The following is a 22,701-nucleotide window of genomic DNA, read 5'->3' as shown; positions in this document are numbered from 1 at the left end:
GGTAACTCCTTTTCATTTAATTATTTTATTTATTTACTATTAATAATGTTTGAGAATCTTTAATAACTATAATTTTTTTTATAGATTAAATATAATAACTAAATTGACCACATTTCAAAAACTAATGTCAACTAATTTTTGTTTTAATCTTTTTTCTCTCTTCTATTTAATTTTCTTTCTTTTTGTTATATTATTTTATGTAATTTAAAATTATTTCTATTTTCACCCTATATATTTTTATTAAAAAAAATAATTTCGCATCAAAGTAATTTTAATAATATTTTACATTTATTTTTAAGGATTCAAGTAGACGCGTTCAATGTGTCGAAAGCACTAATAATTATTGATCCATACGTAAAGATATATTTTTCTTAAGGGTTTAATGCAATTTAGCTCATTGTGATATTATAAATGAGCAAATTTATTCCCCTTATCTTTTAAAATGAACCAATTTATCTTATTTATATATACAAATTTACTCATTTTTAATATCATAAGAAAATTGATTGCATTTTTTCCCTTTTCCTAATACTAATGTCGACTTCTAAGCATATTATACTATTACTTTTATTAATTAAATCAAGACAAGGTTCCATTGAAAACCTTATAGAAAAGCTGATGACGTGGGCCATTTGAAATAAAAAAGTCATTATGTTGGTATAAATATTTAAGGATATAATTGATATTTTAATATGTGATATAACGTGTCATAAATTGTTGTTTACGAGTTAAAACTGCCTTTTTTATGTTATCTCATGTGTATATAATAACCTTTTATACTTTAAAACATGTTATAGTAGTGCTGCAAATCGCTATTTATGAATAAAAAATATATATTTTTTTTATATTAACTAGCAGTTGTGGCATATCGTTTCTACGTGCATATAATAAATAATTCATATAATAAATACTTTTTTACGCTATAAAATATGTCATAAGTAAGAGTAAAATACACAGACCAGTACATTATAATAAAAAGAAAGAAAGAATATTTTATCAATTAATATAGAGATTAAAAAATTTGAATTAAGTTATTTATTTTATCATGAATGGCATTTTTTGACTTCACAACTTAAAACACCTTATTAGGTTTTGAGTAAAATGAATTTAGGAATAATTACACTCCCTTCCCCTTGAGGTCTGGTAATTACACGTAGATTTCCTGTAATGTGAAAAATTACATCTAACAACCTCAAATTTTGCTTTCATATTACAAACGCAATTTTCCAAATTAAAGGGAGTCTATGCCTAATAGGAGAAGAGTTTAATTATCCCATGAATTAAGGATGGGCTGTTACGAACTAAAAGGGACTTATGTGTAATTACACTTAAAATTGATGGGAGTAGAGCGTAATTATCCCATGAATTTAGGATGAGGAGGCTGCCACAAATGAGGCGGGTCGTGGCAGCGTTGTCGGAGTATTCAAACCCGCAATTCAATCCGGATAAAGACTCCCTACATCATCACCACATACCATAAAATTTCAGCATCCCCCACTACTTGAAAGATAACACATCCCACCACCTAACCCGCCACCACCGTTCCCTCCTCCTTACATCTATGGTAATTTCTTCCGTCTCCCCTTTGACCTCCACTCGCTTCGCACCCCACTTTTTCCTCTTCCACCCCAAATCCACACTGCCAGCTCCTCGCCGTCGCTCTTGCTGTCTTGGCAGACAAACTTCTTTCTCCGCTCACTCTGCCGCATCAAGCGGCAATAGTTCTCTAATTTCGAGTTCTATAAACCAGAATCCACCGAGAAGTCTGTTTCCCGGCGGTTACAAGCGGCCGGAGATCAAGGTACCAAATCTAGTCCTTCGGTTGAGCTCCGATGACGTGTTTAGGGATGATAAGGCGGTGCTTGACGTCATTGACGAAGCTGTTTCTGATAGAGTTGGAATCGTAGTGCTTACTGGCGGCGAGGGCAGCGGCAAGAAGCTATATGAGGCGGCATGTTTGCTGAAGTCGGTAATTAGGGACCGTGCTTACTTGTTGATTGATGAGCGCGTAGATATTGCAGCTGCGGTTAATGCCAGTGGCGTTTTACTGTCTGATCAAGGTCAATAAATCTATTTATGTTTTGGGCTTAAATTTACCAGTAAGCAATACTAGGGTAAATGCAATGCTGCTCTACCAGATCACTTGAAGCTCATCAGCCATAACTATTTGTCCTATAATGACTGTTTTTATTTGTTACTCCCCCATTTGAGTCTGGGGTGGGTTCAATGGTTAAAATTCTTTCAAGCCAGATGCTATATATACATATAAAACATCTATAATCATTATAAGAATACATAGTTACAATCTATACAGAACTTTTGCCGATTGATTGATGTTGTAATTTCGCTTGTCAAGCATTTTTATTGGCACCCAAAAGTTTTTCAAATATCATAAACCTTTTTCTCCTTTTCATAGTAAGAAGTTTGTTTTTTCTTTGGTTTTGATTAGTTCCATGAATAGAAATACAGTTTTTTGTTTCAATGGGAAGTGGAGATACCTGTTTCATGTAGGGAAGTATAGTTTTTTGGTTACAGGTTTTGGTATGATTCGCATGGAGAATATTATAAATACTTGTTGTTAGCTACAATAAAGAAAGTACGACAGGAAGATTTTAGTGTTTGTAGTTTTTCCAATTAATTATTTCTTAATTTTTAATTTCCATAACAAACAAATTACTATTAAAATAATTTTAAATTGGTCGTAGTAAACTCATAAACTAATTACTTAATAGCGGTTTAGTAATAATGAGTGAAGATCAAGAATTAAAATGGAATGCAATTATTTCTTCAGGGTCGCAACATAGAAAATAATCTGTAGATATTATTTTACTGGGAGATTGGATATATGAAAATGATGAACATAATTAAAATAATGTAATATGATTATGGATCAAATGGTATCAAAATTAAACAAGGATATTTATTTATTTATTTTTGTGTGTCCTTTGAGCATTATCATTCACTTTTTCACCTGTCCATCCGGGAGTTGTTTCATGTGCATTCTGTTTTGCTTTCTTTCTAGTTATCCTTTTCAAATCATACATAAAAGCTTTTCTTACACAGACACTTATACTTTCATATCCTTATATATTCACTTAGAACCCCAAACAAACAAGCTCTTGGCAAATCTCATTTGTCCATTTCTCATCTCTCTTTCTCTCTCTCCCCATTTTGTTATTTTCTTTTCTCTTAGTAATGTGGTTTATTTACATCGTAAGGAGAAGTCTTATTTGTTTTTCAGCATCTGAACAGCTCGATTTATGTATACTAGATAACCATGTATTCGTGGGTTAGCTCATCAAACCTGCACAGATTAGGAGCTCCTAGCCTCGCACTCTGTCCTTAGTTGCATGGCTTATTCTTTATCTTATGATGTGTTTGGATCCGTGAAATTGGAAATTGGTGAATAAGTTAATTCTAATTTGAATGTAGAAATTTCTAGTTCCTTTTCTAAAGGTTTAATTGATTACCTGACCCTGAAAAGCATGTCAGGTGATATTTATTCTTAGATTTGGTGTCAGAAGGGATCATATGAAGGATATGGTCGAGGAGAGTTTTTAACCTCAAGATGGGAGAAACATGAAAGCTAACATTGTGTTTGGATTTGTGTTTTAGTTGTTTTGTTTTGTGTTTTGAAAATAGAGAGAGAAAAATAGAGATGAATAAGTGTGTGTTGAAAATAGATGATATGCTTGGATTTGTGTTTTGGGGTAATTTAAAATATTTTAAAATAAGTGGTGTAGGTATGATGTTGGGATTTGGAAGTTAAAAATCACTGTTCATTGTCAAATCATATATTTTTATATATGAATATGTATATATATAAATATTTTATGTTTGATGTTGTATTTTTGGGAGACAAAAATTATTGTTTATTGTCAAATCATGTCTGTTTTATATTATGTATATATATATATTATATATAGAAAGTTGAAAAACAGAAAAACACTCAGATACGGTGTAAAAATACAAAAAACAAACATTGAGTGTGTTTTATCTTGTCTCGGAAAACGCGAGAATACAAATCCAAACAAAGCCTAATTATTTTGTTTGATGTGAGATAAACTACAATATGTGGGTGCACTATTTTTGATCTTTTGTAACTACATTGATTTATATTTTGTTGAAGCAGATAAGAAATTTTGATTTTTGATTTTTGGCCTTTGCCTTATGTTTGTCATCTTCCTGTTGGCTTTCAGGTTTATTTTTTTTGGGTTGCGTTCTTTGTAATATAATTTCTTTCTAATAGGTCTACCTACCATCGTGGCAAGGAATACAATGATGGATGCAAAAACTGATTCAGTGATTCTTCCTTTGGTAGCACGAAATGTCCAAACTCATAATGCTGCATTAGATGCTTCTAATTCTGAGGGTGCTGATTTTCTTATTTATACTATTGATGGAGAAGGTAGTCTAGAGAAGCTGCTGAGCTCTGTGTCTGGACGTGTAAAAATTCCAATTTTTGTCATGGTTGATTCTGTTACGGATGGGACATCGATATCTTCAGATTTACAGAGATCAGGAGTTAGTGGTGTAGTTGTTTCTGTGGATGAATTGAGCTCGTTGAGAGAAGATGCTTTGAGCAACTTGTTTTACAGTGAGTATGCATCCTATAAGAAAGTAGATGGTGGTCGGCAGAGTTTCGACAATCTCAAAGCTACAGATACGGAGAATGGCTTTCCTGGAAAGAAGATGATTGCTGGGTTTACCAGATTGGAAGAGAGAGAACAACAGATCATAGCCAAGGAGAGGTCGATTTTGCTTGAAGCTATAGATGTCATCCATAGAGCCACACCACTGGTGATCTTTTAATGCTAAAAATTTGGTAGTTACGGATGTTCTTACTGATATTTCAATCCAATGCTAGTGTTTTGCCTACAGCTAACATGAAGTTCCAATCTTGAATGGCAGATGAAGGATATCTCACTTCTCAAAGATGCTGTTTCTCAACTTGATGACCCATTTTTACTGGTTATAGTGGTAATTGTGTGCTGAACTTCAACCAATTCTTCCACGGACATACATGGGTATTAGCTCTAAATTTCAATGCATTTCTGGTTTGTAGTTGGTTGTTGTTTTAATATGACCGCGAGTGGTTACATGTTCTACGGCAATTTTTCTTTAGAAAAAATTAACGGGCACATGCTTTAATTCTCATGAGGTCTCCATCCTTAATTCTCATTTACTGAGATTTTAGATGTAATCCATGCTTGAAGCTTATAGTGAAACATAGACCAGAAGTTCTTCTAGTCTTTGAGATGATCTTATGTAGGCTAGACACTTGGAGATAATTTGGCAAGTGGGATATCTTTTTATTCTATTAATTTTTCATCTGTGTGCTATTGCTTCTGGTTGCTATGGGGATTTTAGCCTTTGAAAATATGATCTGAAGGTATTTTTTGCTTGAACTGATCATGTGAGCTCAAGTATATGAAATATTGTTCAATCTGTTTCATGCTGAAGAAAAGTTAGTGTCAAGAGAAAAAACCATAATACTTAATGCACACAGATAAGAGGGAAGAAGCAAAAAAGGAAAAAAAGAAGTTCACTTCTGAGAAAGACTAACATATTGTAGCTGACTAAGTGGGAAAACCAGTCCTCAACTTATATCAATAAGTGAGACAAAAGGGAATCGGTCAAGCATAGTGCTTAATGCTTCTAAATTTAGCTGAAAATAATTCGCTATGCAATTGAATTCATCTTTTAGATAAATGCAACTAGACAGAACTTCCTTTCCTTTTAGTAAATCTTAAGAAACTACTTTTGATTGCTCCTAAAATCTTCTTCCACAATGGCTAATCTATACCATATGTATTCTGATCTCTAACAACAGAGTTTCCATAATATTCTCAGTCAGCTCCTCGGAAGCAAAAAATATTCCAGGTATTGTTGACAAACAAGAGGTAGATTCCTACCGGTGATTTGTTCTTGTAGATCATCCATCTAAAAGCATATTTGCTTTGAGAGGGAATATTTGTAATACATTATTGACTGGGAAGGTTTAAATTGGATAAGACAGCTTATAATGGTTTTTGTGACAAGGGAATTCGTATACCTTAATGAATACAATGCACCTTTTATTCTAAATTTATTGATAGATTTAGATGTCTTACCATTTAGATTGTATATTCGAATTTTCCATTTCAAGTGCTTTGTGTGAGTACTAGTGGATTGCCAGAAGCAGCATATTTTTCATATTCCTAGACACACCACACAGGGAGTTTGTGGGTGAGATTCTTATTTTCATTCATTTCACCAGGGAGAGTTCAACTCTGGAAAGTCGAGTGTCATCAATGCTTTTCTTGGGCAAAGATACTTAAAGGATGGGGTGGTTCCTACAACTAATGAGATCACCTTTCTACGCTATTCTGAATCAGAGTTTAGCGAGCAACGGTGTGAAAGGCATCCTGATGGTCAATACATATGCTACATACCTGCTCCAATTCTAAAAGAAGTGAGCTTTTATTCGTTTCTTCTCCTTCTCCTTAGTTACTTTTCCTGCCTTTAACCTAGGGGTGCAGACGAGTTGAGCGTGAGCCAGCTTAATTTGGAGCTCGAGCTCAAAATATTCTGTTCATATTCGCGAGCTTTTCAAAATTTTTTAAGTTTTTTATATATTTAACTCCATATTTAATACTATATCAGTTTTATATTCAAAATTAACCATATATTATAATTATTAAGTAGTATCACATATTTTAAATTTAGCTAATGATAAAATATGGTATTTTTATTTATATATATTTAATCTCTATACAAAAATAAGCTTAACCAACAAGTTAGTAAGCTTATTATTATTACTATAATATTTTTTAATTTTATATTAATTGTTAATTTTTTAAATTATCTAATAGTTTAAGAAATTAGGAATATATATTTGTTAAAAATATTTTGGGCTTGTCAATCTAACATAATAAATAAATATTTTAAAATAAATTTTATTTTAATTATAAATAAAAAATTAAAAAAGCTCGAGTTCGAGCTCAAAATCAAAAGCTCGAGCTCAAGCCAGAATTTTTTGCTGAGCCCGACTTGTTTACACCCATACTTTAACCGCTAGCAGAATATATATCTCAGCAGTGTGTCAGGAAAACTCATTTGTTTCTTGTGAAGAATTTGACATGCTTCAACTTCATATTTCACTCACAGAGTTTTTTACTGCAGTTCCTCCCTTTTTCTATTTCTTTTCTTTCTTTTTTGCCTCTTGATTCTGAATTCTACAATTCTATTGTTTAAGATTTTCCTAATTATCATCAATAAAGTTACAGAAATCTTTCTTGCCAATGAACTTTTCATAGTTTCTTGGATAGGTAAACAGTCATCATTTGCTACAATATGTTGCTGATCGTGTTTGTAGGCATAGCTTCGTTTGCTTTTGGTCTCATAAAATGAGGACTAAACTATCCATTTCATTTTCTTCTTATCCCCTTCCTAAGCAGATGATAATAGTTGATACTCCTGGGACAAATGTGATTCTTCAAAGGCAGCAACAGCTCACCGAGGAATTTGTTCCTCGTGCAGATTTGCTTCTTTTTGTTATGTCTGCGGATCGACCACTGACTGAAAGTGAGGTATGTAACAGCTACTACTCTGGGTGCAATGGTGCCTTGTAATACTGTTTTCTGGACTTCTCTAGTTCTGAGAATTCTTTCGGGGGATTTTTAGAAAGTTGTTACGATTGATTCAGTTTTCACCTATGACACTTTGTCATAGTTGTCAGACAATGTTTGTTTTCTGTTCCCACCTCTCACTAAATCATGCTATTAGATAGCTGGAAATTTTTTTTGTGTGGTTTGCGGTTGGATCCTGCAGCCCCACCAAACAACTATCAACTTGTTTTGAATCGGTACCATTTCAAGTGGATTTTATAAGTATGGAACTTCTTGATATATGTGAAGTATACCTTTTTCCTTTTCTTCTTTTTTGTTTCCTATTGTGTTTGGATTACTATCCTTGTTTGGGTGGTTTTAGATGTTTGAATCATATTATGTACGTGTCTGAGCAGGATTCAAGTTTGCATATTTTACCTGTACTGTCCCAGTAATTTGTTCTTCTGCTCCCCCTATTTACTTCTCTTTAACCTGATAAGCTAATATTCCCTCATCTTGTGTCAGGTTGCTTTTCTTCGATATATTCAACAATGGAGGAAGAAAATAGTTTTCGTGCTGAACAAGTCTGACCTGTATCAAAATCCTGAGGAGGTTGAAAACAATATATATGGTTCAATTGTTTATACCTTGGCCTTTTCTTTTTATTATTATTGTGGGGGAAAAGAGGGTGTATTTTTAGACTATTCTATAGGAGCTTTCTCTCGTTAACTTCAAAAATGCTCGATGCAGCTTGATGAAGCTATTGCGTTCATCAAGGAAAACACTCGAAAGATGTTGAATGCTGAAGATGTCACCTTGTATCCTGTATCTGCACGGAGTGCTCTTGAAGCAAAGCTTTCGTCCTTTACCGTTCTGGAAAAGCAAGAACAACCCTCAAATACTTCATATCTTGGAGCCAACAACTTTTCTCGTCTTGAAAAGTATCTGTATAGCTTTTTGGATGCATCCACAAATAATGGGATCGAAAGAATAAGGCTTAAGCTGGAAACTCCAGTTAAGATTGCTGAACGGTTGCTTTCTGCTTGTCAAAAGCTTGTTAGGGAGGAATGTCAGCAAGCAGAGCGGGACTTGGTGTTGGTAAATGATCTCCTAAGCAGTGTAAAAGAGCATGCGGTGAAGATGGAAAGTGAGAGCATTTCTTGGAAGAGAAGAATTTTGTCTCTGGTATGGTCCATCTGCACTATATATCTCTTTGTTCCTGCTTTGTTTTCTTCAAATACCTATGGCATTTGGCGATAAAAATGCAGATTGACAATGTGCAAGGACGTGCAGTCAAACTGGCAGAATCTACTCTGCAATTATCAAATCTCGACCTTGTCACTTCATATGTTCTCAGAGGAAATAAATCTGTCCAAATTCCAGTGACCTCAAGTCTGCGAAATGAAGTAATTGACCCTGCTGTCTCGGAAGCTCAAGTGAGTACGTCATGATGCTTATTATTGTAATTGAAGTTCAAGTTGCAGTGCTATTGATGGTTCTATATATCTAGTTGGAGTCCTCTCATGACATCCCTCCCCCCTCACTTCTGGTCTACCTGGAGATGCTAGATTTTGATATTTCCATTTGTGCTTTTAGAGTAAGTCATACGTGTCATTTATGGTATCGTCATTCATGATTAGGAATGCAGGCGAGCAGTGAGACTAAGGACCAGTGAGATTAATCAGATGAGGCAAGCTTGTACCTGCAAAGAACTGCTTTCCGATTATTAAGTTCATTGAATCTCTTTGCTGATTATTTATGCTTATAGTGCCCAGAGACACCATGCAAAACTTGGCCTCAACTACATTTCAAGGCTTAGATTGATCAAGTATTACCCTTAAAATTTTAAAACAAAGTTCTGTTGTTCCACTATTAAGTATGGATAATTAGAAGTTGTTGAAGATATTTTATTGATAAAACTAATCTTTTTCCATGATTTTCAGAAACATATGATGTCTAAGTTCCTACTTTAGATTAATAAGATGCCTAAGACACCATTTGCCTGTCTTACAGATTCTTCACTGTACATTTTTATCTCGTCCGACATAAGATGGCTCTCTAGTCAACTCTGCATGTATGTTAATGTTCCTTCTGGCGTCCATTTATCTTTCCATATATGTCTTAGAAGGTGGGAGTTGATCTGCCATGTACATTTTTTGTTCTGAAAAAATTTCATTTGAATCCAGAAACTGCTTCGCGAATATGCTGTGTGGTTAGAATCAAACAATGCTCGCAAAGGAGATATGTACAAGGACTCATTTGAGAAAAGATGGCCTTCAGTTGTTCCATCTATCCAGTCTCAGTCGGAGGCCAGTCAAGTGCTAAGAACAAAGCATCAATTAGGTATAACAGTTATTGAGGATTTTAGTGCTGCTGCTGCTTCTAAACTGTTCGACCAAGAGATTCGTGAAGTGGTAAGTGCATGAGATGCTTTTGAGATTCAAAGTAAGGATTTATTTTGCTGAACCAGTTTTGGCACCAAAATGGAGAAGCAAATTGAATACATTGTATTCCTCTAGAAGTATTAAAGTGAGGCCAGTTCAAAAGCTTACAAATCGCATGACATCCACTATCTTTTGATATGCAGCCCCCCTAGCTGCATGTTGCCACTTGTCCCAAACCTGTGAATCACCTCTACACCTAGTGTGTAATGTGAGCAAATTTGTCAATAATGTTGTTGGGTGGGAACTTGATGCTCTTGTAAATGGGAAGTCACACTGACTATACACATGTTCAATGAAAACAGTCTCTCTGTTGAAAAATACGTTTAGTAGCACTTATGCTCTGCATGCATGCTAGTCTAATTCCATTGCAGAGGATTTTCTTCTGGTTATCAATTTTTAGTTCAAGTTTTCCATTCACGAGGTGAAATATTGTCCCCAAACATTTCAGCCAGCCATTTACATATTTTCCCTGTCTGTTGTCCAGTATATTTTCTTTATAAGCTCTTGCGTAATTAGTTGGGTGTTATCATTCTTCATGCTTACTGGAGCCATGCAACTACAAATAAATAAGAAAATTGGAAGTTTTGAGCATGTTGGTGAACTTGTTTGGAACATATATGGGGCAAGCTGAAGTTGTATTTATTTGATGGCTCAATCTAATACTACCCTTTTGCTGTCCTTACAAATTGCAGCTCTTGGGTACTTTTGGTGGATTGGGGGCAGCTGGTCTATCTGCATCACTTTTGACATCTATCCTGCCTACCACTTTAGAAGATCTCCTTGCTCTAGGCCTTTGCTCTGCAGGCGGGTATGTAAATTGTAATCTACAAATGTAATATTTTACCTGATATTGGACATAAGTTTTGGGGACCAGGCTTGGATATATATATTCCTTGCCCTTGGCATTTCTTTTCGTAATAGTAATTGCCAACTGATATTATACCTTTGATGGTAGTTTGTTGGCAATTTCAAATTTCTCGGCACGGAGGCAGCAGGTGGTGAGTAAAGTGAGAAGAACTGCTGATGCCTTGGCTCGCCAGGTCGAAGAAGCAATGCAAAAGGACCTCCTGGATGCTACTGACAGTTTAAATAACTTTGTAATACTCATTGGCAAACCATATCAAGAAACAGCTCAAGATCGAGTGAATAAACTTCTGGGCACTCTAGATGAATTAACAGCTATTGAGGAACAACTCGAAACATTACAAATTGAGATCCAGAATCTTCATGTATCAAGGTAGCAACAAACCTCTGTTTCTCATCCAGTAACCTGCCTTCCCACGCTGTTCCTGAGAAGAGAGTTAAGTGTTGCAAGAGTTGTATTTTGTGTTCTATGGTGGTATGGGTCTGCCGGGGAAATAAGTTATTGTGATTTGTGTGTAGAGGGAGTTTTGTACACAAAACTTTCTTATGATTCTTTTGCGGGTTGTTGTCTTTTTTACTTAAGCAAAATATGAGCTATAGGTCGGTTTTTAAGAACTCCAACCAGCCGAAAAAGATTCTAGTATTGAATTATAGTAATCATGTATGAATATCTTTAGAAATTTCATATTATTATCTCAAGTACCACCCGAAAATGAGGTTTGGCAACTGGTGGATACATGTACATGTGCGATGATGTTTTGTCTTGTCATTATTAGTTATAATGTTCATGAGATCTCATATTCCCATCTGGAAAATCATATCATGCCGACCATAAAGGTTATAGAGAGGTTGATATTATTGTTTTTTCGGTTGATAAATCAACTTTTATTTACAAGTAATGTATGAACCATTGTTGTCCTAACGTTTGTGCATAATATTTGGTGAGGCAGCTTTCTCCTTGTCTTTTGGTTTTCCTTTACTAGGTGAGAGCTAGGAACAAGAAAAGGTTCCACCACCTTTGGTCAAAAAGGATCACATTTTTCCATTTTAGGTTTAAAGCAAAACAAGCCCACATTTTTTAAAACTAAATCACCCAATGGGAGCAGAGCCCAGCTCCACTTTTATACATATCTTTTCATGCAAGAACAAACAGTTCGCACATGTATTCAGTACTGATGAGGTTTTGGTTGGACGACGGAAAAAAAGCAACGAATCAAGATTCAAGAGCATGAAATGCTTGCAATAAAGCTATTTTTAGTGGTTAGGGTTGTGAGATTGTGAGAGCATGAAATACTTCTGAATTTTGCACTAAAGCACTAAGAATGTGAAATTATAAAAGAGCTACTTCATCTAGTGCTTTGCTTTATTGGGGTTGGGAGTGAAACACGGAAAGGTAACTTAAAAAGGGTTTGTACTGATGTTGGTTAATTTACATGGTTTGATGTTTTTAACATTTTAGTTGGTTTGATATTTTTAAGTATTTCAAATCACATTTATACGTAATTGTTTGTACTTAAGTATTTCGAACCACATTTATACATTTATACGTAAGTATTCCAAATCATATTTCTTAGATCAAGATTAACTTTCAAATCCTACTTGTCTGTACACATAAGTACATGTGAAATTTAAAGTGTACTTGTTTAATTTCCTTAAGACTTGGCTCTTGTATATTTGCTTTCTCAAATTGTCTCTAGAGGGTCGTGATTGTGATGATTTCACGTACTTCATTCTGAGTTTTAATTAAATAAACTTATGTAAAAGAAAAGGAAATTTAAACTGCAATTTCCCCTTTAGATGCTCTACAATCTTTTTTGTGCTTCTCCTCTTAGGAGGTAGCTTTATGATCTCCATGCATGTGCTGAGAACACAGACTATCTAGCTGGGATTTCAGGGGTGTACTGTACTCACTCAGATGGTGATTTCCAACAGTATTTTTCATTCTCTAATAGTTGATTATTTACGCGGACAATACACATAAAAGGCCAATCACAAAAGATAAGTTAACACCACGCACCAACACTTTAGGAAATTGGTCTGTCGTAAGAACAAAATACACCGCCATCTCTAGGCTCACAAATTAAAAATTATACTTAAAAACACTTTTGTTCATCTCTTTGCATTCTCACAATGAATTAATAACCTAAACTTTTCCTAGATATTTAATAACAATGCCTCAATGGCCAAATTGTGTAGCCAGTTCATGCATGTCCCTGCATCACTTTTATGAAGTCATCTTATAAATCGCACATGATATCATTATCGTGTCGATGGATAAGTAAAAATTACACAAAATTGGTATTGCATCTTGCGTTGAACCCCAAATATACATATTACGTGCAAAATCTTTTCATAGATATACAAATAACACGTGTACATGTGAAGTGTGTTCAAACGAGACAAGAAAACAAAAATCAGGTTTAACAGAACTAAACTAATCACAGAGCAAAAGTAAAACACTCGTCATGTGATTGGTCAATTTTTCTGAACTGTACACCAATTATACCATAAGTGTATTGCACTTAGAATATAATTCGTTCAGATCCGACTAAATCTAATCTGTGTTAGAATTTTCTAATAGACATTTATCCGCATTGGTGGGGTTTGAAGCCATAATCTTTAATTACGACGTCTCAATCTTACCAATCGAACAAGGCCGAATAACTACGTTTTAAGGGTTAATTTAAGTGGTATATGATGGGGACTAAACTTTGAATAGTGATAATGGGCATAGATCGATTAACCTTTCTTTGATAGGAAAAAATAAGGGTGAATAATTGTTTTGTGTACATGGTGAGCTTAGCTTAAACTAGAACTTTATGATTATTATTGTATAAAATGGTGATTGGTGTAGGTGCAATATGCAGCATATATATTTATGGAGGGACCAGCATTGTCTTCTCCTTCACTACTGATGATGACATGTAAACACACTGATTAAGGAGAAGAATAAGTAGAGCCTAATATTAACCATTCACTTATAAAACTACTCAAACAACAAAATTATAAACAAAGAAACAAAGTGGAGATTACTACTTTTTAGTTTTCTTTCTTGCCCTTATTTTTTTAAAGGTAAATTACATTAATATTCTTTAAAGTTAGGTTAAATACACAAACACTCCCTATCCTTTGTATAATTACAAGTACACCTCTTATCAGTGGCAAATATTTATATAAATACATCCTAAGGTACATTGCTCTAACGCCCTTCAGGGGGCCTACTTGTATTTTACAAAGGGTAGGGAATATTCATGTATTTCAACCTAACCCCAAAAAATGTCAATATAATTTTCTTTTTCTATAATATTCTTAATTAAGCTAATAAAAAGAAGAAAAGGGTTGATTTGGCATGTGGTGGAAAGCTCTAGAAATTTTTACCACAGTTTAGTGTCACAACTAATGTTTAATAGATACACTATCAAATTTAAAACTAAAATATATAATGAAATTAAAATATGTAGTTTATACGTGTGGATGTATACCATGCACACATTACACTAAAATGGAATAAAGCATCTTTATTGATTTATTTATTTTTGGGGAGGGGAGGAGGGGTGTGTGTGTGTGTGTGTGTTATTATTTGTTTGCAAGTGAAGTAAAGAAAGCATGAAGTAGTGTGGAATATATGATTGTTTGTGTCATTTTTCAGAAAAGAGAAATAACTGGGAAAGGGCATTAGCATTTAAAATAATAATAATGGGTTTTACAAAGTGTTGTTTCATCACAAATCCGTGTGCAATTGAGCCCAAAAGATTGACCTCAACAGGGGGCGGGGGGGCTACCCCGGGAAGAACAAAGGAATCTTCTTGGCTTGTATTATTTATCTTAATATCTACTTACAATAATTAATAACATTATAGTGTTCTTGGAAGAGAAATATCTGGGGACAACTTGTCTCTTTTTTTTCTCCCTTTAATTACATGCTGCTTGTTAGTCGCTCATTACTTTCTTTTCATATTTTTTAGATATTTTTTATCTTGATATTACGAAAAAAAAGAGGGTGATGGGGTAAATTTTTATTTTATTTGAAAAAGTTATAAATTTCTTTGCAAGAACGATCATGACTCTCTAACTAGCTAACTAGCTGAGATACAAGGGGTGCTCATAAAAATTTATATTCATGGAGAAGTTATAATTTTTACTCAAGTAAATGAACTTAATTGCTCACCTGTGCGATTTGATCAGTATCCTGTTGTATTGAATATCATCCATTTTGGTTTTTATGAGTTTTACGGTGATATGGAAGGTATATCTATATCACTTAAAGATATATTAAAAACAATTAGAAGCATTTTTATGTTTGTTTCAGTCTTTATTTTTTCTAAAGATACAGAAGTAAAAACAAAATTTACAAACATCAAAACAGTTTACTTTCAACTAAAACTTCAAAAAATTGTTTCAAATTTAAAAAAGATTGTGGGTGGTGGTGACTGTTGTGTTCAAAATGCTATAGAGGCAATCAATTTAGGTTTTGACTCTAGTCCAAGAAAAAAACAGGTGAGGTTAAGGGGGAAAAGCACAAATCTCACTTCTGCTTCCCAAACAGCCTGAAAACTCACCCTTGTTTTTTTGTTTCATTCTAGTAATTCACACTTCACCAATCACAATTCTACACCATAAATCAACCACTATTCTTCAATTTTACATCAAAACTTTGGTATCTATATGTGTAATTTTTCAATAATTCAGGTGTGGTATTATGTGTTTTTATTCCAATAAACTTGTCAAATACATCGTTGCATCATAGTAACAACTTATGACCACAACAAATATAACAAAACTAATGCTTAATTATCAATATTTCTTTAATATATATATAGACATATTATATACTCGATTCAAATTTCAGGTGAAATTAATTAGTCGTGAAAAATTAAAAAAGATTCTTGTGGCATGAGAATACAGCCACTACCCCTACCCCCACCCCTCTCCATGCAACTGAGGAGGTCCCTTCACCTATAAATACACGCCCACTCCTCTCACTTCTCTTTCATGCAATTCTCTCATTTCTCAATCTTTATCTGCCTCAACAGAACATCATTTCTCGCACCCCAAACACATTTTTCTTGATTAAAAACAAAACCAAAAGAATACAAAATTTCAGATGATCCCTTCAAATCCCAAAAATATAGTAATAGAAAAGGCCAATCTCCCCTGTTCATCATCCCCTGTTTTCTCCCCTTCTCCCCACACACACTCTACAAAACAAAACATGTCCTCTGTTTGTCAAGGGCTGCAATCCTGTTTGGAGCCCCTTTCACTCGAACCACTTGTTTTACTGCACCAATTGGCTCCATCCAAACCACCCTTATCCTTCCCATGGCCTCAAAAACAACCTGATATTCCTCGTCCCCAATCCTCAAACATCTTTCCCATCGAAAACATGTGGGAAAAAACCGACAGAAATGGCCAAGAATCCACCCCCACTACCTGGAATTTCACATACAACTGCAGACTACAGTCAACTGATGAAACAGAGCAAGTGTATGTCCACCCCCTCATCAAGCGCTCCACCTCTTCTCTCAGCACAAGAAGCCTGGAAATGTGCACCGAGAGCTTAGGCAGCGAAACTGGAAACTGCATTGATTCATTTTCTCATCATGTATTCGATAATAATCAGATTTCCAGCAGAAATAAGCAGACGAAAACCGGACAACTCCCCAAGAAAGTTAAACACAGCAGCAGCTTCCCACCTCCTCTGACTTCCATCAGTGGGAGTGACGGCGTTCAGGTTCAGACTCATCGCGAAGGCGGCCGACTGGTGATTAAGGCCTTCAGTTTCTCGTCTTGCAGCACTTATTTTCAGACAGAGCGCGAAAACGGCAGGCTCAGGCTTTCTTTGCTGAGAGATGAGCATGAATTGGGTGACAACAACCAAGAAGAAGAAGACGGAGAAGTTGTTGACGACGAAAACAAGGATGATGAGGCCGAAAAATATTGCTGTGAGAGTGATGAAGAAGACGATTTTAATGGGCGTTTATGGGGAGAAAATCTGAAGGACTGGTCCAGCAGCAGATGCAATGGGGATAGGATCAGCAGCAGAAAGAGGCTGCCGAGTTTGCCATATTGCGTGGCGATTTCTTGAAAGAATTTCTGTCTTTTGGGCTTTAAATTAAGCTTGCCAACCCAAAAGATATATATATATATATATATATATATATATGATTGCTTATGTTTTTGTTTTTCCTTGCCTTGGTTTTCGCAAGTGGTAGTTAATATGGTTAGAAAACATGATTCTGTAGCAGGATTTTTCTGCCTTTTGTTTTCCACAAAATGGCAGTTATTATGGTTACTGGGCATCATCCATCTGCTCTTGTTAAATCTTGATTGTTTAATGCCAAATCTTGTATTTAGGTTTATGGTTTAGTGGGCATGCAGTTGTTGAAGTTGGCAGCCCCAACTGCCCACAATGATGGAGATGAGCAAGAAGGAACCAAGTTGATCCTCATATCACTGAATTTTTCAAACGTCTCATCACTTTCATGGTGGTCACACTCACTCCAGCAATACGTTTGATTCTTTCAGCAACATGCCCCAAAACCACCTCTTTTTGCTCTTCTTAATCATTGATCTTGTACGGTGTACCAACATCATCCAATTCCCCTTCAAATGTCTTCATCTTCAAATATAAGAAAAAGCAAGCCCTTCAACTTTTCAAAAAGAAAAGGGCAACGTGATGCGACCCTACCATGCAAGAGACACTGAGTTTCTTTTTTAAAAGTTTAGACATTTAGTTGTTCTTGTTTTTTGTTCAGAGCGTTTTGTTTTATCAATACTTTTACATGGAGTAAAATGCTATCAACCCTTAAAACGTAGCTCTCCTCAGTTCGTTTTACGCCAAGAACAACTACAATTGAAATCAAATTCTAGATTGAATTGAGTTTAAAGTAAAAAATAGGAAATGAGACTGGATAAAGCGGATTGTGTAATTAATATTTTTTTTTGAATTTACGACAATCACACGTGAATTTAGGTTGGACTAAATTTAATTTGAATTATAATTTTTATGTGTACGGTGTGTGTACGTATGGGTAGTGGTAGGGGTGGTTACAGTCAGAGTTGGCCCCTCCAAGGTCGAAGTAATTGACAAGAGAAGATGGAAAACCACGAGCACTCATGTGCTCTGCCCGCCCCTATTCCTCTATCTTTCCTTTGCTTTAACCCTACACAAATACCCACCTCATCTCTAACTAACATCATTCTCAACTTTTCCCCTTCTTTTGGGGGGAATTGGTCACATGTTTCTCCCTCAAACTTGATGCAATTATAACTGGATGATTTTAACTCAAATCGAGTTTGATCGGATTTAAATCAAGTATATGATAAGTGCAATATACTTGCGGTTGATTGATGTATAATTTTAAAAAAGTGACCAATCACATGAAAATGTATCAGACTTGCTTTGTGAATGGTTTGATTCGACCAAATTTAATTTTGTTAAGAATTTTCTTTACTAAAAATCATCTCATGACCCCATTATTTCTTAGAGAAATCCTCGTAACTCTCCTAAAAAATGAATTTTCAAAAACCCTCTTGATCAACTTGATACTAAGTATACCATAATCATTAGAATTGGCGATTGAAACTTTCGTGACGTTAAATACAATTAACTCTTTTTCTTTTTTTGTAAAGAAAGTAGTACTCCCTATTTTGTTTACTTCTACATCTTCAACCTCCACATATATAACCTCTCTTCCCTTTTTTAGGAGAGAAAAATAGGGGAGAAGGAAAGGGGAAAAAGCGAAGCATTGCAGGGTATACCTAATGAACTCAAATGAGGGTTAGAATGGATCAGTAAGTACAAAGAGTGAGAGGTAGGTGTACTGAAAAGTGGTCCACATGTGTATTGTGATGCATGTGTGGGTGGGGAGTACTAGGTTGGAAGGTTGTTTTGGGCATACACGTCGGATCAAATTTCACGTTGATATAGAATAAGAAACGGATGTATTTTAAAAATATTTTGATAAACAAAACTCAAAAGTATAATATGGTTTGACAATGGAACTTCAAACAACCATTACTTTTGATTTAAAATGAGTTACGAGACCATCTATCTATCGTTTTGATTGTCTTTGAGAGAAGAATCCAATCCTTTGTTACAATCAATTTGAATTCCTGGGAAGGAGGAAGAGATGAATAGTGAAGCAACGTGGACTCAGCCCTTCCATGCATTCACTTCTCTAATTGACATGAAAGAGTAATGAATGAGAGGGTTATCAATACTAATAAATAGCAATGTTGTGTTGGAAGTGATGATGGTGGATGCATGTGATTCCATATGAAGGTATGGTCCATTTACCATACCTTCTTCTATTGTAACAGCTTAGCAAAGCAAATACCAAAGGCCAATCAATATCATGCAGCATGTCTGTCTGCCCCTTTTTCCATTCCCAATGTGGTGGAAGATATTTAGTGTAACACAAAAAGGCTACGTAAATAATACTTTGGAGGAAAAAAAAATTTCAATAATTAAATTAATTTAGAGCAAATGTATCACACTTATTATATAATTAATTACTTTTATTAAATTGTACATTAATTACACGACAAGTGTATTATACTTATCATATGAATAATTCAGGTTTAATCGAATTGGGTTTGAGCTAGAATTTGCCATAATACCTTAAACACCTTCCATTTCCAAACACATGCTATGCATAAACCCAATTCCATTTTTTCCTAAGTTGGATCACTCTATTCGTTGAGGGAAAAAAATTTCATGTTTCATGAACATTCATGATATTATCATTTTTTAGGGTTTTCGTTGTCAAAATCAGGGCAGTTTTGTACTTTTCTAAATTTTAATTCTTGTCGGTTCCATGTATCCACTTTATAAAGATTATATTACCTAATTTATCAAACTCATGACCATGATTTTGAATATTTGAAGATAATATTGAAAAAACAACTGATGACGTTTAATCTTGATTTGAGACTATGTATGATTGTAGTAGAGGGGCATAATCAGAAAGTTATAAAATGTCGAGATATGTCAAAATTTTGATAAGTAATTAAGAAAAGGGTTCTTGGAAGGAGAAGATTCATCACATCAATGGTTCATTTTTTGTTAAGCTCTGGAAAGTTAGTGGGTCAGAAATGAAATTACATGGCAGTTAAGGGGTGAAAAATGATTCTTCAGGCCCTCAAAATTAAATAGTGTCAGCGACGTCCTTTTCACACATGTCGATTCCTTATTGGTCTACATCGCTATCCATGCAACACGCGATTTAAATTCTAACTTAGTCCAATATATATATATATATATATATATAAAATATTATTTTATAATTTTTGGTAGAGCTTAATCGAATAATATTGTTGCATTATTTATTTGACCAATACTCTTGATTTGATTTGTGGGTCCATATGGGTTTTTCATCTTTTTTCCTTTTCATTTCTGATTTCTAGCATTTTTTATTTATTTTTAACAAAAGAAAGAACGAGCCTAGGCTAAAACAATAAATAAATTCATTTATCTACGACATGTATAATATATTACAAGGAAAGAAATTCTCATAAATTATTTTAAATGATCTAGATACGTATAATACGTTCTCTGATAAAATATTTGGCAAAAACTCATTACATAAAATTATATTTTAGAAATTTTATTTTTGATATATATACACACACTCTATGAAACCATTGGGAAATTAGGTACACATACACTTACATTTATTGGGAAAATAATATTTTTCATCCTATAATTTAGAATTTTTATATTTTTTGTCCCATTGATTATGAGATTATTATTTTTAGTCCCATAACTACAAAAATAGCATTTTTTTTTGTCCCATAACATCTTTTTGTTATATATTTAATTAAAAAAAATCACGTGGTTGTTAAGTTTTCAGACTCGAAAATTAACAGCTATTTGCTAAGCACGTGAATGTTTTCATTAAAAATTCAATGGAAAGATGCAAGCATGCCATATATTTATATAGTGAAAGAAAAACATACAATTTTAGTCCTATAAATTAGAAGGTGGCAATTTTAGTCATGTCCAAATTAAATTTGTAACTTTAAAAATTGTAACAATTTTGGTCATTTAGTTCGATTTGGATATACGACAAATTAAAAGCATGTGATATGACTATTGAACTTTTATCATAAAAGTAAAAATGGTACTAATTCCATTTAATTAAGGACCTAAATCGCTTCTAATTTGAAAGATAAAGGACGACTAAAACCGCTACATCCAAAGTTATAGGATCAAAATTATCAATTCCTCAAAGATACATGGCCCAAATTGTAATTAAAAATTATAATTTGAATTGTCACATCATCAAATTCATCAAAAGTTCCAATTTAGATGCTGACATGGCTGATTACAGAAAAAAGACTAAAATTGCTACAATTTTTAAGATTATATATAATTCATTATATATTTTAGTTTAAACATAATCAATTGCCACCTCCAAACTTACACAGGATTAAAATTGTATTTTTTTATCTAGTGAGATATAAAAGAGAAAGAAAAGGTGGAGGAAGGAAGGAGGTGTAATGTGAAATTAGGATTGATGTGAATATTGTTTGTTTATGGAGCAGTTAGCAGTTGGCGTTATATATAGTTGCTCCTATCCCTCCAAAGTTAATAATAATAATTCAAAATATGTATGTCCACCAAACCCTGGACATGAAACAAAAACCTCATTAATTATTCCACCAAAGGGGACAATACATAAATCAAATCAAATCTAGTTGAATTTGAATTAAATTATATAGTAACTGCGATACATTTATTATGTGATTAGTGTATGATGGTTCAATGAACGTGACTAATCACATGACAAGTGAATTAATCACTTGTTCTGCTGTAATTGGTTTGATTCGATCCAACATAAGAATTTTGCGCGTGGCACCTATGTCACTATAACCCATGCATGGTATATATGCATTTATATAAAAATAATAGACCCGTGCACATTCTTTGTTTTGTCTCACAAACATATATATATATAGCTTATTATATATAAGGTTAATATACTATGATGATGATGATGATGTTCATGTTCTTATCTTTGTGTGTGGATAATAGCAATATTATGCATATAAGTATATAAATTAATGTATGACATGTATACTCTATCAAGATTTCATGTGTAAGCCAAATATTTGGCCACATCAAACCCTTTGTGGACGTCCACAATAAGTCCTGAGAGACATTCGACACAAACTACGTTTTGTGCCTACTAAAAGCCTTGATGTCGACCCGCCCATACAATTAGTTTGTGATGCGAATATGTATGTGCCAAAGAAGAACCTAATGCTACCTTCTGTAGACATGGGTGGTGGAGGTGATGATGATGCTGATGGTGGTTCTGCGACTGCCATCGCGGCAACCAGAAGTGCTATGTGTATGTGGTGCCCTTACAACTTCCAATCCACTTCCCCTTTTTATCCTACGTGTTCATTTCAATACATCCACAAGCTACACATATGTTAATGCATGTGTATGTCATCAATCTAATCCATAATTTTCATTCCCTCCTTTTCCTGTAGCCAGCACAGGTTTCTTTCAATCCTCCTGATACGCTTATTACAAGAACCACTTTAGTTGACTACATATGTATATATGTGTGTGTGTGAATCTCAATATAATTTCTCAACCTATGCCACTCATTGGAGGAATATATGAAAATGAATGAGTAGACATAGGGCCCATGAGGTGCAATCAAGGCCACTAGACTTGTTCATGCTTATCCTTTCACCAAATCAATTGTTTGGTTCATTATTCCAAGAATGGATTCCTCCAGTTCGTATATTCCCATTCGATTTTCTATTTCAAATCACGTTGCATCTTC

At 34.2% G+C, this 22,701-nt stretch overlaps 2 protein-coding genes across 6 annotated transcripts; both read left to right on the top strand.

Annotated features, from left to right (window-relative positions):
- LOC105163260 (probable transmembrane GTPase FZO-like, chloroplastic) lies at positions 1,457-11,695 on the top strand. 5 transcript variants are annotated; one of them, XM_011081544.2, is made up of 11 exons: positions 1,461-2,060; positions 4,250-4,800; positions 4,912-4,980; positions 6,260-6,454; positions 7,440-7,571; positions 8,115-8,201; positions 8,340-8,774; positions 8,858-9,025; positions 9,776-10,003; positions 10,726-10,841; positions 10,989-11,695. In XM_011081544.2, exons 1-11 carry the CDS (start codon positions 1,562-1,564, stop codon positions 11,272-11,274), a joined length of 2,766 nt encoding a protein of 921 aa, XP_011079846.1. In that variant the 5' UTR covers positions 1,461-1,561; the 3' UTR covers positions 11,275-11,695. The 5 variants fall into 5 exon arrangements, with proteins under 5 accessions (XP_011079847.1, XP_020550468.1, XP_020550467.1 ...); XM_011081545.2 differs by lacking the exons at positions 10,726-10,841; positions 10,989-11,695 and adding an exon at positions 9,230-9,279 and having other exon boundaries at positions 1,457-2,060; positions 9,776-9,944; XM_020694809.1 differs by lacking the exons at positions 10,726-10,841; positions 10,989-11,695 and adding an exon at positions 9,603-9,663 and having other exon boundaries at positions 1,458-2,060; positions 9,776-9,915.
- On the top strand, positions 15,904-17,608 carry LOC105163259 (protein FANTASTIC FOUR 2). Its single transcript, XM_011081543.2, has one exon. The coding sequence runs from the start codon at positions 16,002-16,004 to the stop codon at positions 16,980-16,982; it is 981 nt and encodes a 326-aa protein (XP_011079845.1). The 5' UTR covers positions 15,904-16,001; the 3' UTR covers positions 16,983-17,608.

The sequence above is a fragment of the Sesamum indicum genome, linkage group LG6 (genome assembly GCF_000512975.1).
Source record: "Sesamum indicum cultivar Zhongzhi No. 13 linkage group LG6, S_indicum_v1.0, whole genome shotgun sequence".
In the NCBI taxonomy this organism is placed as follows: domain Eukaryota; kingdom Viridiplantae; phylum Streptophyta; class Magnoliopsida; order Lamiales; family Pedaliaceae; genus Sesamum; species Sesamum indicum.
Note: the sequence above shows the minus strand (reverse complement) of the source record. Positions and strands in the feature narration are given on the sequence as shown.

Bases quoted from the DNA above. Each gene is read 5' to 3' on its own strand.
- LOC105163259 (XM_011081543.2), top strand. From the start codon at position 16,002: ATGATCCCTTCAAATCCCAAAAATATAGTAATAGAAAAGGCCAATCTC.
- LOC105163260 (XM_011081544.2), top strand. From the start codon at position 1,562: ATGGTAATTTCTTCCGTCTCCCCTTTGACCTCCACTCGCTTCGCACCC. The intron at 7,572-8,114 runs GTATGTAACAGC...ATCTTGTGTCAG, and splicing joins GACCACTGACTGAAAGTGAG to GTTGCTTTTCTTCGATATAT. The intron at 10,842-10,988 runs GTATGTAAATTG...CTTTGATGGTAG, and splicing joins GGCCTTTGCTCTGCAGGCGG to TTTGTTGGCAATTTCAAATT.